The 18,872-nt window shown below is 34.0% G+C and overlaps 1 protein-coding gene across 6 annotated transcripts in view; it reads left to right on the top strand.

The window, feature by feature from the left end:
• PACRG (parkin coregulated) overlaps window positions 1-18,872 on the top strand; it is a 214,659-nt gene that overhangs the window by 99,303 nt on the left and 96,484 nt on the right. For all 6 annotated transcript variants that reach the window (XM_038130624.1, XM_038130619.1, XM_038130621.1 and 3 more), the window contains exon 4: window positions 10,330-10,501. In XM_038130624.1, coding sequence (XP_037986552.1) covers window positions 10,330-10,501 — 172 coding nt within the window. The remainder of the gene's footprint in view (window positions 1-10,329; window positions 10,502-18,872) is intronic.

Below are 18,872 nucleotides of genomic sequence, written 5' to 3'. Positions count from 1 at the left end.
ATTTGCTATATATTTGCTATATCTACCTAAGTAGATTTTTTTATGGATATTGAGAATTTGAGCAAGATCTTTTTAATTACCTGATTACTATGAGTGCACTCAGTTATCATGACACTAACATTGTACCCAGTCTATGAAGAAAACTTCTGTGTGGGCTGGCATGGCAGTGTGCACAGAAATCCAAATTTCTATAACTTGATAAATTATCACAGGTAGATGAATATGCCACAAAGAAGCAAATGAATAATTACAATATTCAAGTTTCTGTTGAATTTGATCACAGCATATTTTTTAAAAAAAAATCAGCTGAGATCATATGGATGTATTGACTGAAAGTCATCTGAAGGCTTCTTTCCAACTGTTAAATGCCATTTTCAATTGCACTGTCAGTGTAACAGCTATGTTCAGGTGTCTCGTTTCATAGACACCCATGTCAGATGCCACAAACCACTCTAATCTCCTCCCAAACTGGGTGTTTTTTTAGCTTTCTGAAGGTAATACTGTCTAATCAAATCAACTTCCTTAACAGTCTTGATTGATGCCTCTGCACCTAAAATTTTCCTCATATACACTTTGATATATTTAATACAATATTAAAAAGTTATGCTGTAGGTACACAGTTTCTGGTAATTGGGAATGGGGCTGCAGCAGAGCCTCATCCCCGATGGGCTACAGCTGTGAAAAGCAGGTGAACAGCATTGAAGGTGATGAGACACAGAGTACTGAGGGGCACTCACCAATCAGGAAAGGGAGCAGAGGGCACACAGCTGCAATGCATGAACATGAGGGGTATAAAAGGTTGGACTAAAGAACAAGAAAGGCAGATGCCTGCAGCCTTGTTAAGTGGAGTGGTATTACTGTGTATGGGCAGACACCTGAAGCCTTCTGATGTGGTGTGATGTTACTCTGTATGGGTTGAAGCTTTCTGAAACTGTATGATCATACACTGTGTATTGTGCTGTCTTAACTGTGCCATGTGTTATGGCATATGCTGTGACATTATGCAAGGCAACTTCCGTTGAATTATTTTTCAAATGTATTTTTGCTCTTCATTCCTTCTCCGTTTGTGTAGGTCATGCCAACATCCACATGTATCCTAGAAAACTAACAGGGCCATTCATATCACAGTGTGGCCTTGAGTGTAGACACAGCACTGTTTAAGTATGCAGATAGCACAGCCCCTGCTATGATTCTGTCTAGTGCTTATTTGCCTAGATAATGCTCATCCGTGATTCAGGATAAGCAACTACTAAGACTATTTACAGTATATAATTTGAAGTCAACTACCCTGTGTTTTGTACCAAGCATCAAAAATTTTAGCTGTACAGAAATTATCTCTTCCATACCACTGAGCATCGAGCTCAGAGAATGACTCACACACCCTGTTTTGGTTTTAAGCGTAGATACAGTTCATGCAAACATCTGTTAGTCATGCTGTTGCTTATGAGTTCTGAAAATCATGTGCTTGTCTTGAATTTTGACTTCCTTGAAATAACATGGATTTTCTTAGGGGGAGGATTTTAGTTTTTCTATGGTAACACAGACGGTTAATTCCAAAATCTGACCTTGACATTTTCAGTAATATCCTACCTATTTTGTTTCATTGTTTGCTCTTGAAATAAAACACCTTCACAGTGTTTGGTGTCAGCCAGCAGATGGTGCAGTATTCCCTTCTGTTTCTGGGTTCTGTCAATATCTGGAATTTGTTCACTTAGGATTTGATTCACCTGTCTGCAATTTACCTTTAGGGACCTTTAAGTATTGCTAGTACATTGTCTCGGGTATTTCATTCCAGTAGGTTATAACTGAAAAATATGAAGTCACTTCAGAGCCATCTCCCAGGTCTCTTGGAAGCCATGGGACAAAGGATTTCTGGTGGTTGACCTCATCTCCTCAAGACAGTCACCTGCTCCAAAACTACTCTTGGTCCATGCTCTTTCTCAAGCACACTTTGAGGCTGTGAGAACATTTTGGTTTTCCTCTGTACTAGTCCTGAAGATAATGAAGGAGGACATATTGTGGTCCTGCTTTCTCCACCTTGTTTCAGGAAGATTTGACTGCATAACTTCTTTGTTGGTAAGATGCAAGAGTTCCTGGCTTAGATATACAACATTCATGGCATTTCTTCCACTGTGTTATAGTATCTTTCTGGATTCTGGATGGTTATGTGGAAATGTTCAGACCCTGCTCTTTCTTGCAGAGAAGTGTCATTCTCATACATGAGATAAATGTTGAGTCAGAAGTTAATAGGAACTGTATCATAAAATGCACTTAGTATAGAAAAATCACTATTCCAATTTGGTTTTGTCATTTCTGTTATTTTTAATTGTGTGTGAAAATACATATTATAATGTTCAATGATATGTTTTATAAGTTTTCACAATTTCCAACACCATAAAACTGCCAGGTTTTCATTACATTTATATGTCAAAAATGACAAAAAATTGATGGATGGACAGTTCTAGTTGTACATTACATTGTAGGTGGTTTTGTGTTATTTTATGCTATAGTTTAATTATCAAAACAACATAAATCTTCAGGTGAGATGTATTTAATTTTTCCCACACACTTTTTTATGTACGTCTTTGTCCGAGTGCTCTTCTTTATCTCTAAATTTTGTGCTTTGTGTTATTTTTATTGAAACCAAATAATTTCAAGTTAATTTTACAAACAGCTATGCATGAAAAAATTGGCAAATAGAAAGGAAAAGAACATCAAAAAATAAAACAAACCCAGTAGCTTGGCCAGTAGTTTCACAAATATGATACAATCAGTTGACTCTCCTGATTTACCTTCAGAATTCTTTAAAAATAACATGAGGTGTTAGGCTTCCTCCTATTAAAATGGTAGCAAACCTTCTTTGAGCAAAAGAATATTAATTTCCAAAAAGACACTTTAAAATTAGTTCTTTACTGGCATACTGCATTGTATGTGTTTCGTGGGGATGAACAAACTGGTTCATTCTTCTGATGAAGATATTTCAAATGAACTTCATATCCTGCATGAAGTAAATAAATGAAGATCAATATATCTTCCTCAGAAGGTAGTGGTAAAGTCTTGCAGCTCCATGAGGTCCTTCTGCCTTCAAATTCAGCCTTCGAGAGTGGGCTGTACCTAGCCTCCTCCCATTGCCTGGGACAGTCTTAGTGTCTTTGCTTTCCCTGTCAAAGAGTTGTCCACTGGTGTCTGATAAAGTGTCTGAAGAATTGAACATTTCTTCTTTGCAATGAAAATCCCCTGTGTGTTCTGTAATAAAGGACAAGAGCTTGTCCTCTGCTTCTTGCTGGTACATAAGTGAATCTGGGAATGGGTTCTTAGATGTTGCAGCTGAGGGTGGAACTACCACCTTCATCTACCACTGGGCTACAGACCCCAATAGAGTCACTAATTCCATTTAAACTCTCAGTGTAGGTGTATATAATATATGTAATGTCATGTGGCTTTAAAATATGCAATTGATCTTTATATATCATGTAATGCTCATATTATGCAATTGCAAACATGAGGGATAAACAAAATGCAGAGAAATTATTCTTCTTAATCTAAAATTTTACATTACTGTGCTTGTGAAACTCTAAAAACATAATAAATCACATCAAGAAAAAGGAGAAAAGCTCAGTTTCTGAAAACGTGTCAGCAAGCCTTTGAAAAAGCAAGAAGGATGTAAGTAGGTAAGCACAGATAATACATTCATAAGTAGCAGACATACTTTTGTCTGCTGCTGAGGTTATCTAGTGGTCCATTGTTTGCTTCACGCGAACAATTCTCAGGTACATTCCACATTTGTCAGAGTCATGTTTACAGAGCCCTTTTCTCAGAGTGCTTAATCTTATGTTTATAATGCTTCCCATCAATTAAAAGAAAGGAGCCCTTGAAGTGTAGTCTACAACTGTTTGCTGTATGGAAATAATAGTATATTTTACATGCGTATTTAAAAATCAGTTGACTTAGAAAATCTAATGTGATCAGAATCCAAATAAATAAGAACAAGTTAGCACTTAATTTACTTTTCAGGTTGGTTTTTTCCTATATATCAGTTTTTCCCTGTAATTTCCAATGAATGAATCAATGAGAATAAATTCTATATATTTTATATTGGGGCAAATTGATGATAATGACAAGTGAGGTCTGGTGACTGCCTTGTGTAGTAGCCTTAATGCTTTCCTATCTGTACTAGAAATAGCTAATACATTTTAAATACTATTTAGCCTTTTCATAGCTGCAACATATTGGTAGCTCATAATGATTAATTAGTTGGATCAACTCTATTTCCTGTGACACTATGTCACACTGATGAACTCCTATACTGTAGCAGAAGTCCTGGCTGTTAATCTGTCACTTCAATATTGCATATGATACTTTAAGGCCTATATCCCATAATCTAAGGGTTTATTGTTGTCCTGTTTATTCCACGTGATAGGCTGATCCTCCTCTATATTTCACAAGACTTTCCTGCTCTGCATTATGAGGGAGGTGTATTTTTTAAAAGTTTAAATCCTAGCAGTACAATTAAAAAGATTTATGAAAATGCAGGATTAAAATCCCCTCCTCACAGAAATATGCTAGATTATCTTCTGGATGGCATGGCTCACAGAGATTCACATTTCTTTAATAAAAATAATTTCTGAAGTTACTTTTATAGGAAGAGATTTCAGGCTGCCTTTTTTTTTATTCTCTGTCTAGCTGGAGAAGATTTTATGCAAATTTGTATCCTTCTGCTTGCCTCCATTTCTCAGCCAGCCATTGATCCTCTCGTTATTAGGGAATAATATGACCTTCATGTTGACTATTAATTTTCCTCACCTCAATAACCCCAGTAAGATTAGATTGTCACCTTCAGCTGTGGCAACTGAAAAGAAAATATTTTGGTTATCATATTGTGCTGGTTTCAGCTGGAGTAGAGTTAATTAACTTCACAGTGGCTGGTATGGAGCTGTATTTTGGATTTGTGCTGAATGCAGGGTTGATAACATCAAGACGGTTTTGTTATTGCTGAGTAGGGCTTACACAGAGCCAAAGCCTTTTTGTAGCTTTTCTGCCACATTGGTGAGGAAGTTGGGGGTGCATGGGAGGTTGGGTGGGGGCACAGGCAAGACAGATGAGTACAACTGACTGAAGGGATATTCTAGGCCATATGGCATCATGCTTGGTGTATAAAGTGGGGAGAAGAAGGAGGAAGGGGAGGGCATTTGGAGTGATGGTGTTTGTCTTCCCAAGTAACTGTTCTTTTTGTAACTAACATGGAGGTAGTAGAAAATACAGTAAGTTCAAAATTATTATGTGTTAACATTTCTGTATTTTTAGGGGTTTAGATTTTGGGTTTTATTTTACATGAATAGTTATTTCAAAGCTAAATTCAAGTGTAGTAACACTCCAATGACATTTCTTATTACTTTTCTTAATTTATCCATAGGAGGCAAATATTTTCTTTTGTTATTTAACTTCTTGTAGGAAGTTAAATATCTACAGAATATGTTAAAGAGGGTTTAAATACAGTTTGACTGAGTTAAATGGTTTCTATTAGGTCCCTTGCCATATCGGTGTCTCTTCAACTCTGATAATCTTCCACTTGTTTTAAGATAAGTATTTTAGCATTTCATTGCAGAATGGAAAATACAGGCACAACTGTCTTCTTTTATTTTTTTTGTTTTGATAAGACACAGGTAATTACTTAGGCTAAGTCTCTGTCAATAGAAAATCACTGTAGTATGACCCTATTTGAAGATGAAATACAGCAGACTAAAAAGAGAATTTTTTTCTTGCTAGAAAATTTCTAGGGACTAGATAGAACAGTGGAATTGTGTTTTGAACCATAAGCAAAATTACCATATTGAAAAATCTATCTAGGCAAGTCTGGGAAACACTAGCGAGCATTACTAGCTCCATAGTGAAGATTAAAACTAATATGCTGTTATGCATCAAATATATTAAAAGCAAGAAACCAAAAACTGTGAAATGCACAAGCTTCATCTTGACTATTTGTACAGGATATTGGAAGAAAAAAAAGAAAGGTTGAAAGAAATCTTGGAGGAAAAAGTGGAAAGGAAGTTAAAAACTGAGACTGCTCAAAAATGTTGCTGTTTTTCTTTTTCAGTTGACCTAAAAAACAGACATTAAAGTAAATCTTAAGAGAAACTATTATTTTACCAAAGAATCCTTACAAAATCTTTACAAGCCTTTTAGAAACTCATGTTTGTTCTTATCAACCCAACAATTCTAGAGTTTCTTTATTTGATTTTAATGCCTTAGACCAAGACATTAAATGAGTACATACATAGATAGATATAATGTTTGTGGGAGATCAAATCCAGTTTTTGGATAATCATATCAAAGACATGGTATTATGTAATCAGTTGTGTGAAAGGAGATGGAAAATTAAATTATGTGGCTTAAACACTACTTTCAAAACTTGGGTCTGTCTTACAGTTTACTAGATTATTTTAAATAAAATTCCTTAACGAAGACCAATGATACCATTATTGTCAAAGTTCTTCTATACCTTAAGTTCTGTCAAACAGTTTATTTTCTTCATCTATGAGACAGATTAGCTGCAAATCTTATTTTTCTATTGTCAATCTAGAATCTTTTCTGATTTTTCTTTGCTTCAGCAGACTTGCCACTCATTATGGGCTGCTTCATAGGAACATATTCTCTCCTGGACAAATTGACTGTGATTCTGCAATTAGTTTCCTCCTATCTTGTACATTAGTTTTATGTAACAATAAAGCAGCACTTATTAACTGGGTATTTTTTTCACTGAGGGAGCTTTTAGAACATATAAGGATCCTGAAAGTTTCATGAAACAAAAGATTTTACTCATTCTATGGTTGCTTTTGTTATTTAATCACATATTGTACCTTTTTATTAGTGCCTCTTTACTGAAAATTCAGAGGCTATGTCAGCAAAATTTGCAAGCCACTAGTACAGAAGTTCATAAGAGTTATATTGAGATTTCTTCTTAAAAATCCATAGCTACAGCATTATTGTCAGATGTGGACAAGTTTGCCAAGAATTTGAGCATTAATCAGCATTTTTTGTGGGTGGATGTAAAACACAAAAGGATGTTGTAGGCAAAACCAGAAAAATCACATTTTTCTCTGAACAGCTGTATAATAGCCACTTTCAAAAGCTAAATAGTAAACACAGAAGGAAAGAGGTTTCACACCATGGAATGTAAGACAAAATATTTCTGGCTTCCATATTGTGGGAGTTATTATAGAGCAAAAAAAGCTAAGTAAAAATTGCCTGTGTGCTTGGACAGCTGACACTTCAAGAAATAAGTTAGAAATCAAAATCATTTTCAGAGCCATGCTAGTTGCCAACCATTTAGGCATTTGGAACTAATTGAGGAGTACACACAAATACTTTATAATCACTAGGTTGTCATATGTGTATTTTGTAAAAGATTTCTTGTAATAAATATTTTGTGCTGTGTGTAAAAATTTGAGTTGTTTTTAAATCCTGAAATCATGTTTACTTTAAAGTTGATATATCATTCCTATGTATATGTAATGTGCAACCATAATACAGAGTTGATAGATAAGGATAATACCTTTTATTGACCAGTTATTATTGCTGAAAAACACTGACAAGCTTCTGAGTAGAGAAGCTTTCTTCATATCTGAAACAGAAAAAGCATATTTCAAGCACAAAAAAATAAGGGAAAAAAATTGCGTAGAGTATCAGAAATGCCAAGTCTTTGAGAAGAAAGATAACTGGCAGCTACACTTAGGGGAGGTATTAATGAAGACTGGGAGAAAAGAAATTAGGCGTATGTGTGTTTGGAGCAAAACAGATGCGAATTATGATTCAGTAACCTAACATGGATGTGTATCAAGGACATTTTTCATTGTGGAAATACTTTTTAGTGAAAGAGTTTTCAAAGACCCATACAAGGAATACATTCTAAACCTCATCCCAATAAGACAGTGTGGTAAGGTGTTTTGCCTTGTGAAACACATCCCATCAAAAAAACAAAGCAAGCTGACATTACTAATTGTATCTCTCTCTTTAACATCTGAAGTTTTTTGCCAGATGCAAGTTGCCGTTACAGGTTTTGGTTTTCATTTTCTGAAACTGAAACATTCAATACCAAAAAATGATAGATTACAAATTAAACATTAAAAAGAAATATTAAAGTTTTATTGTACGCTTCTGACAAAGAACATGAAAAGATTGCTTCTTCTTGGTCCTGCTTTTTTGTCAATGATTTTTGGACCTCCTGGTCCATTATTACCTGATACAACTTTCTTGTGACTTTTGGAGAAGACTTCTTTTATCATCTACTGAGTATTGCTAATAGCATGCTGATTGTCCTCAAGAAATACAAGCCCCGTCAATTTAGGAATTTCAGTGTCTTTTAATTCTTGTTATTTTATATATTTTTATATTCATAATAGTTAATTTCTTTTTGTTACTTAATTATTTTGTTATTTTTGAAATTTCTCATAAATTGATCATAGTATAACCACAGAATTATATAGTCATAGAATCATTAAGGTTGGAAAAGACCATGATGTCCAGCTGTTAATCCAGCACCACCCTCATGTTCACCGCTAAACCATGTCCTCAAGTACCATAGCCACACGTTTTGAACAATTCTGTGGTTGGCAACTCCACCACTTCCTTGGAAAGTCTGTTCTAGTGCTTTACAAGCCTTTCTGTGAAGAGATTTTTCCTAATATCTAATCTAAACCTTCCTTGGAGCAACTTAATGCCATTCCCTGGGTTCATATTGACTGTAAAGGCATCTGATTTTTTTCTTGTGAAGCGAAAAGCCAATGAGAAAAAATGACAGTGAAGCAAACAATATATGATGTTGAAGAAACAGGAATGTGAGTTTCATTTGTTCCTTCTTCTGCATGATCCACTACTGGGACTTGATTTCATTCACATCAGTGAATAGGCATTATGCAATTGCCCTTTTAATCTCCTATAAGAGATAAACAATCAGTGCATGTGAGGCTATGTTAATATGTCATTGGCACTATGACTGCCAGTATAGAGACACTCACAGCAAATGCATAATACTTACTTTCAAGTATCAGTTCCAGTTAATTTTGATTTACATGGATTGATCTGTTTCAAGGTGAAAGACTGAAGTCAGTAGCTAAGGTGTGCCAGACCAGGATTCAGATCTACTCAGCCAAGCAAGGACAAAAATGAGCCATAGCCTCAGAGAATATCTATGTGCTACTTCCTGACTGTGTGATTTACCCAAGAATTGTACAGTTCAGTTCTTAGCTGCTTTAGTTCAGACTTCCACAGTTCAAGTGAGACTGCAATTTCTGCTCTGAAATCAATGGGTGGGGTTTTTGTTTTGCTTAACCTGACAAATTTTATTTAGGATATTTGGAGCTTCAGTTTGGCCTATGTGACAAAGCTTGTTAGGTGTGAAGAATCTTACCTGGATACTACCAAATCTCACTGGAAAAATTGGGTAGCAGCTAAGCAGTGTTTCAAAGATGGAAGTGCATTCTTAAAGAGATGGATTGGTCTCCAAGTGATTTGGAGGATCATATTCTTTTCACAGAAAATTCATTGCTGTTGAGTTACTTCTCAGCTGTATTCACAGCTTTGACAGACCATAAACAAACTTCTGATTCTCCCTGGCTAGCCTGAGTGTCTGTGGTAGAGTCCTAATGGGTAAAAGAAGGAAAAGGGAAGAAAACTAGAGTGTAATATCCCTCCATAGCTTGTTAAGATTAGCATACTTTGTAATTTAGGATTGGAAGGAAATTCCTATTAAAAATAGGTACAGAAATTTTCTTCACAGTAGAGAACCATAGAATTTCTTTATAATTCTGCTCTTGAATTTAATAGTAAATAAACTAGGTCAGTGTTCAACAAATTAGGGAATTATTGTACAAATATTGACAAATATTGCACAAATATGTTTGTGCTGTGCTGGATATTTGTTGCTCCTAGGATTGTTTCTCTTATTTGTTGTTTTGAGTGTCCAAGTGAAGATACAATATCAAATGTTTTTGAAAAAGATAGGGTATTCTTCTTAAAATTATTGGTTTGATTCCTATGAGTAACTTGCAAATTGTGTAAGCAGGAATATAAGAATCTGGTACTGACTTATTAAAAAGTGAAAATATATGGAAGTATATTAATTTTTATTCTCTTCTTTAGTTCTAATATTTCTGTATTTTAATATCTTGTCATAAACCATACCTGCAATTCAATATATATTGCAGTGATAAAAAATGAATTATTATTTACTAAACATCCCTATGTAAGTGGCATGAATTATCTGTTGGCCTGATCACATTTTATTAGGAGTGAAAAATTGCATTTATTTGTTTATTTATTTCGTATTTTCAGGTAGAGATTGAAGATCTGGACTATCATTACTTTCTGCCTTTGTTCTTTGATGGGCTTTGTGAAACGGAATTTCCATATGAGTTTTTTGCTCGTCAAGGAGTCCATGACCTGTTGGAGCATGGTGGAAGCAAGATTCTTCCTGTTGTTCCTCAGCTCATTATCCCAATAAAAAGTAAGTGAACGTGTAGGAGAAAAAACCATAAATTGTATTTATATTACATAAATTTTTGAAAAGTTGCTAATTAAGCTGTAAAGCATGACAGCCTGAACATCACATGAAAATTATTGCAAATGTGAGTGAATTTTAATATATAAGGCCAGAAAGCTTATGCCTTCAATCACCTGATATGTGCAGTATTTTAGAATAGACTCTCTGGTTAATGTTTTTCTTATTACAGGGTTGCCCTTGGTCTTTGGAAATGTGAAGCGACATTTCCTTAGCTGATTTTCCATATTTACAATGTAAATCCTCTGCTGTACAGACCAGTTCATCTAAAATGACAGGAGAAATCAACAGATGGCATTTTAAAAATATTACTTTTGAAGATTTTATATAGTCAAAATATTTTCTTTTTAGAAAAAAATTGTAAAAAGCAATAAATTATTTAAACACAAATGTAATACCACTAAACTTCAAGTGTATTACCACTAAAATTTATTTTCTTGAACCACCTAGTATTTCAGATATATTGTTTTTTCCTTTCTTTAGGTCAGTACCTTGAAGAGATATTATTCTGGACCATCATCCTTCTCTAGTTAGTTATGGTGATTCTTAAATCTGCATGCTACTCTTATACGAATAGATGCTCATGTTTGTTAAACTTGGCTTCTTTTTTATGAATAATCATTAATGGTATTACTGCTGTTCTTTTTCCTGTCCATGAGACAGTTCAGCTTTAAGTATAATATTTTAAAACGAGAGGTGAATGTAGTTTGGAGCCTGATAATACTAAAATAATAGTATGGGGAGAGTCAGAATTGTGGGGGTTTTATTCAATTTTTCTCAGTTTAAAAAGATTGATTATAGATGTCACTATCTCTATCTTACCGTAGTTTTGAAAATGTCAAAAGGAATATATAATATTCAGAATGTTTACTCTGTGGCACTTCAGAAAGGTTATGAAAACAGTGTTACCATTTTTTTCACTCTAAAGGGGAAACACATAAAGAGAGGAATTATATAATTTCTTTCACCCAAATATATTTGCAGTAGTATCATGTTTTTTGAAAGGTGAAATAATTTCTTCAGAAAAGACTGCAAGTTTATGACAGCATTTCCTCAGCTGGGATTTAAAAGTCTTTCTGAGACCAGAATCTAGCTTAGATTTAATTACCTGGAAGCTTTAGCTGTTACACAGCATTTAGTATTAGAAAGAGTTTTCTAGGTACCGATATTTTTATAGGTTTGATATGTAGTCTTAGTCATAATTTATGGCACTGAAACACATTCAAGAATCTGCTAGCTAAATTTAGTTGTTGTTTCTACTTTATTATATTCAAAAGTGCTTATTTTTTTATTTTAAAAATGCTTCTCTATCAGCTTTTATATGTGAAGAGTCTAAATGTTATCAGTGATAAAGGCTTCTTCCTAATTAAAGCCATACTAATAGTAAAGAAAGACACCACCATCTCCAGGAGTCTGAAAATGTGTACTTTTAAGGGTTTTTTAATTTGCTGTGACTGTGTAATACAGCACTGTAGTCGTAGCTATGCATTTCTGTGACTCAGCAGCATCCACAATAAACTCAGCCATGTTTTACACAGATAACTGTGTCTAAAGTGTCCCACTGGGTGAGTTATTTCTGATTAACCAGTCTTCTTCTAGACCACTACCATATTTCTACTGTGAAAGAGTGAATCAATTGATTGTTAGGCAAGTTAATACATATGATCGAGGAGGAAAGGCTAAAAGAAGGACAGAAAAACAACTCTACAGATTAATTGCTTTTAAAAGCAGTTTTCTCTCCTGCATGGTCATCAAAGGAATATGTTAGTAAAGACCTAAATGTTCCCTAAAAGCATTTAAATTAAATATTAGAATTCTGTATTATATTTTAATGATTTAAGGAGGAATTTGTCTTCCAGCCATCCTTGCTTAAAGATCACACATCTGAATACTATATCATTAAAAATGAAAATAATATTATTTAATACATCTGTGGGTTATTTTAAGCCCAAATCCTTTCAATTTTTTTCTTGTTAAACAAGCAGCGACTTTAAAAAAAAGAGAATTGAAATTAGCAGGCCTGGATTCTCTTCTAAAATACTTGAAATATGATAAAATATTTATTTAAAATAATTAAAATAAAATTTATTTAAAATTAAATATTATAATATTATAATATTATAATATTATAATATTATAATATTATAATATTATAAATAATTATTTTAAATAATTAAAATAAAATTTAAAATAATAAAGAAGAATGCATTTAGTTGAAAAATAATTCCTTTTTTTTTGTTTGTCACACTGGAAGGAACTTTTTTACTAGAAGGGACTTTTTTACTGGAAATTCTGAGGAAGAAAAAATCCCTCAGGTTGGAGGCATTGGTTTCTCAGAGAGAAAAGTGTTCCAAATATATTTTGATTTCTCAAAATATGAATTCAGAATATATTGCATCATGCACTGGAAAAACATTATAAAATAGTTTATAAATACAGTCATTGCATGACATAAAACTCAGAAGAAACAAATTACTTGTTTATGTCAAACTTGTAAGGAACCCAACTAAAAATAAGTAAAACACAAACACAGAAAATGGGATTACTTAAGATACAGGACTTTTTACTCCCTTTCACAGAAGATATAGGCAAACCCATTGTCTGAGTTATTTCAACTCAGTAAAAATATATAAATTGAGATATATGGCAAATATCAAAGTACTTTGCAGCAGTATCATGAAAGTTCTGATGCACAATACAGAGCCAGATATCTTCTTTGCCAGGAAGATCCATATTGCTATTTTCATACTACAGACAGGTAAAAAAGCAGAAGAAGGAGGCTAATTTTGCCCCACATCCCAGATTGCATTGTTGGCAGAGAGCTGAACAGAATCCAGGCACAGCTCCCTGGGGTAGCAAACAAAGATGTCTGTAGGTTACATGAGAGTTCCTTTATTTTTTAGGAAACAGAGGAATCTGTTTAGCCTTTCTATGTTTTTCTCTGTAGTCATTATGGGAGTGTAAATTCCTTTTGATGTTCATTTTTGGGAAAAATTATTACTTTTAATATTACATTTCCCATAACAAACGGATCAGAAAAGCCTTAAGTCCTTTTGCTGGCTTCTGTTAGGCTTCTGCAGCTCTCAGATTCCTGACTTCAGGGTTCCCCAATGTTCTCAGCATGAGATATGTGTGCAGACATAAACAATGAGGGAGCCAGAATTTTCTGCGCCTTTGTCTATTGTTTCTACAAGTAACATCAGGGACATGCAGCACAGTGTATGGAAGCACCTCCTCTCCTTTCTGAGGCAGCAAGCATGCTGCCATTCACATTTGCTTTGCTGGCAATGTAGTTGTAGGGGTTTTCAACCCCTGCACACATAAAGTCACCAATTGTTCCAGCTCCCGCTCTCTGACTTCTGCTAATGCAATTGTTTATGGAGTGACTTGGTGATACTTTCATCTAGATGTGTAAAAACAAACAAACAAACAAAGATAGGCAAAGAACACAACTGTAAAATAAATTGAAAATATTTTAAAGTGGCATTCCTTTAAAGTCAGATCATTTAAATAGCCTAATTTATAAATGTTCTCCCACATATGAAGGAATGATAGCACAGACATTGGAGTGAATGGCTAGAAATGATCAATAGGAAGATCTTCATATAGCTTTGCTAATGAAGATAATAATGTGAAATTAAACACTTAAGTACCTTGGATCACCCACTTGCCAGAATCATCTTTGTTCTGTGCTGTGAATCCTAAGACAGATATGTAGACAATCTGAATTTAGGCCTAAAACCTAGAAAAGCTCTCATCTTTGCACTTGTAACTTCGAAGGAAGTATTTTTTCTACACAGTTCCAGTCAGCAGACCAGTTCTTCTGGTTGAGTCCAAAAAGAATAATCTCCATCCTAAGGAACACTGAAGTTTTCCTTATTGAGACTTTTACCATGCTGTTAAACATAACTTCTGTGATACAGTAAATCAAAGATACCTTAAACTTTGTTAAAAATGTTTCATTTAAGGTAATAGATATTATTGTGAATCAGATTTAGAGAAATTAATAGAGCATTCCTCTCTCAGTGTCACCTACAGAGTCCTTTTTAATGTTTAATAAATTTCCAAATTAAACTGATTTCTGTTTTCTTATTGTTCACATTCTGTTTGCATTTGTTTTGCATTTTCTTATTGTTCATTCTATTTGCATGAAAAATGTTGTCTTGGACTACAGTGTAGTTAATTCCCATTTAATGTCAAATCAGTGTCACTTTTGCATTTAGATATATAAAGTTGAATGTGTTGCTAGCAGTTGTTCTAAGCATAGTTCTCGCATATTCGCAGTATTTGGGAGTGTTTAATGACTGTTAAATACTTCCTTTCACAAAGTTCTGCAACATTTTTATGGAATAAATATGGTTTTCTGGTCTGTTGCCATTTTCTTTCTGCAAATCATGTAAGTTGATTTCTCTCACCTACAGAAAGTAAGTTAAAACACTAATGTAATTGTAGTTTTCCTCCAGGCTGACTGTTGTTCTTGAGAACCAGTCCTGGTTATTAATGTCACAGACTGAAAGATAAGAGTAAACAAGCATGCTTTTATAGACTTAAAATGCTTTTAAAGAAATCGAAGGTCTCTGATTTTTTTTTTAATTGTTCTGAAATTCAAATACAAAAGCATTTCCCCTGCAGGTTTCATCAACCAGTACAAGTAGTTGCAATTAGGTTTATGTTAGATTCTTCTGCTCAAAACTTGTCATTTCAGATATTTTCAACTGCTTTAGGAAGTAGCTCCTTTATTACTCCTCTTTACTCTTTTCTGTGAAGAGAAACTGTGTTACTTATTCAGTAAAGAAATGTTTGGAAAGTGAAAACTGTAATTAACATCTCTGACTTTTAAAGTTGGAGTTAGAGCTATTTATTACTGAATTCATCAATGTATTATATTTAGCTTTTATTAGTAATGGAATTTCATCTGCAATTTTATTGCCCAGTTATTCTGTACAGTTCTTCAGAGTCAGTCCTTGTCTCTGGCATCTGGAATAACTTGATATCATCAAAAATCTTTGCTATCATCAAGGAAGACTCTTCAAAATCACCTTTAGATCTAGTGAAAAACAAGAAATTCAGGACAGATTCCTGCAAGGCCTTACTAGTGATATTCTTCCTCTGCCCACAGTTTCTATCTCTAAGTCATTATTTATTTCTATGGAAGCCATGGAGGTTCAGTGAGGGACCTTATAAATTCCTTTTGAAAGTCTAAGAAAACTGTTTTATCAGGTTTTTCTTGTCCACATTCTTCTTCTTGAGTGATCCAGAGAACCTTTAGAATGCTAGATTAGGTTTTGCAATACAGATGCTTGTATTTCTTTGATTCTGCAGAACTTTTTTGTAAATGGCATCACATTTCAGTGATAGCAGACCTGTTTTCATCAGGAGGGTGGATAGTCAGTGCAGTTTTAGTATCTTAGCACCAAGGAAGGAGTGTACACCTAGGAATGGATAGAAACCAGACTGGCATAGTCAATGAGTAGGTTTTTGGGACTAAGTGTTCTTTATACTATATAATTAAACTGGGTTCACAAATGTTCATGGAGTTAAAGCTTTTTAGGAGCTGATCTAGTAAAATGCTACAATTAGAAGCACACTAAAGCTGAAAGAAGCCACCGACTGACTTTCTCTTCCATATTCTGCTATATCATGTTTCTTGAAAGCATCAGTGTTTCACTTAAGATTCCTAGCTTTTTCTTTGGCTTTACAAAAAAAAGTCTTTGATGACAAAATCGGCAAAAGGTTTTCATGCTTTACCCGCTATTTATCCTTCCCATTGTTTTATTGTAACACATCGCTCTTTCGGTTGTACAGAAAGAAATTTTTGTACATCTGTATTGTTATTTGGATCAGGCTCTTACTGGATTTCTAAAAAGTACAGAACACAAGGTTCTTATTCTGGTTTTTATTCACTCTTGATTGAAATGCTGTGGTTTGTAACAGTCTTCATTACTGTTCTGTAAGTTTAGCATAATACTATTATATATGTACAGGTGGTTAAGAATTATGCACTTTGAAGATTTTGGACAAAATTTTGTTAAAAGAAGTATGTAGCACTTTAATCAATTGCATTTTTAGAGCACTTATGTTAGAACTTTAAACCTGACTCTGCAAATTTAAAATAAGACCTTGATCAACAAGATTAAGTAGATCACAACAGTCAAGCATTTTTATCTTGAGTGCTTTTTACCTCACAGGATGCTCAATGTATCTTGTTCTGCTTCAGGCAAAGAATTGTCTTAAACTGTTGCCTCATTTACCAATTGAGTGAGAGATATGAATGCAAAATAAATTAATTTTAATGTTTCATTGTGAGACCTAAATAGAAAATGAAAAATGTTGATGCACTTCTAAGCATAGATTCACAGGTGTATTTGAAAAAGAAGTTGAAGAGAATTACATTGTCAACATAACTTTTAATACAACAACCAAAATCTATAGTTAGTAGTTAGAGAAGAGACAGAAATTTAGGCAAACTGATTTGATTCTGTAAAGCTCAGGATATCAATGTGCTATCTGGGAGAGAATGTTCTGATTTCTCTTCTGTGGAACTATATTGTGTCATGAAAAAGATCCACTGTGTATTGGGAGAAATGCTGTCATGTTTCCTGGCTTATAGAATCTATCAATCTCATCTATCAGATGAGAACTGTGGCTTCTATTATAGACAATATCTGGGACTGAGATAGGATTTTCCAAACTGCCACATAAAAGATGTCAATTTATAGAACTTCCAGGTCTTTGAGAGGTAAGAAGTGTTACTCAAGAAAAAGATTTGAATGTTTCAAAATAATTATTTCTATTGCTTTATATGTAAACATCTAGCTAAATGGATAAGCAAACAAGTGGCATTTATCTTAAGGAAAGTTTCTGCTCTTAATGGAAATTAACAAAACACTAAATTTACATCAGTTTACATGAATTGCCAATAAAATTTATCTGAAATTAAAAATACAGTGAATTAACATTGATGCCTTGTGAAGGCTGACCTAGAACAAAGGCTAGATGGAATTAAAGTCTTCACTGAAGTCAATGAATCGTTATCTTATATTGCCTCATTGCTAACAAGCTTTAATAAACAGCACTATGGTGTTTTAAATAGGCTTTCAAATTTCGTAACTATCTGTTACTTTGGCTTTGAATGGTAGAAACAGAACAAACTCAGATACTGAGCTTTTAAATCAGATATTAAGCTGCTATCATTGTAAAATTTTCTTTTATTTTAGAAAGTTATTTTGAACTTCAGAAAATATTTGTTTGAAAAGCTATAGCAGTACAATATAATGTATTTTTGAATGAAAAATACTTCATTATGTGCATCAATTGAGTTATTATTTAACCTGGAGGATTTCTTGGAAAAATGTATCCTAAATCAAAAGCAAAATCCACCAGTTATACCATTGAAGTAGAAAACATCAAAACTACCAAGCAACAGAGTCAATTTATTGGGTTGGAGTTCTTTGCTGCTTAAGAGAATGCTACAGTAGTCTAAAGGACCAAAGAAAAATACATACTGATGAGGAAGGAAAGTCCTCTCAAAATCCTTTCGGGAACAGCAAACTATCTTTAACTGAGAAGCAAACCAGTTGTGCACGTTGCAGTTATTGTGAAGATCCATGTCTTCACAATAACCTATCCAACAGACTTCTAGGCCAAGAGGCAACAGCCTAGAATGTTTTCTAAATTGGAATAGTTTGAATATTATGCATCTTTCCTTCATTTGGGCTATGTAGCTGTATTGTAGCAAGATTCCTAAATGGTCTGCTTTATTCCTGTGTAAGGATACTAGTACTTTCTTCAATTTCTGTTAACCTCTGGATGCCGCTGATATTTTCCAATGCATTGGAATGTACTTTTTCATATACTGCATTAATATTTTCTTCCTTTTATTCATGTGGGAGAATGGTTTGTTATGATGCTAGTACACAGAAAATAATTACCAGATTTTTAAAAGATAAACAGGTATTAGAAAATGGTGTATCTTTGGGGCAAGGACTGCCTCTAATTGAATGTTTATGAAGTGCCTAATATAATCAAGCCAGGAGCTGGTTGACTGCTATGCATGGCACAGTCCAAATATTTAAGAATAACAGCAACAGTTCTGTAGTCATAATGATCTTTCTTTTGATATTTATAAATGTTTTCCTAACACACACTGTCGATTTCTGCAATTTGAAGGGATTCAGGCTCAAATTCTCAGTCTGTTTGATTCTACCATAACCATCTGCAGCCATACCTCTGCAGGCTGCAGTGTGTGCCCTCCTCTCATATCAGTACCAGGCGGCAGTGAGCACAGCTGTGGGAAGTGCACCCAGTGCAGAGGAAC

The sequence above is a fragment of the Motacilla alba genome, chromosome 3, assembly GCF_015832195.1.
Source record: "Motacilla alba alba isolate MOTALB_02 chromosome 3, Motacilla_alba_V1.0_pri, whole genome shotgun sequence".
In the NCBI taxonomy this organism is placed as follows: domain Eukaryota; kingdom Metazoa; phylum Chordata; class Aves; order Passeriformes; family Motacillidae; genus Motacilla; species Motacilla alba.
Note: the sequence above shows the minus strand (reverse complement) of the source record. Positions and strands in the feature narration are given on the sequence as shown.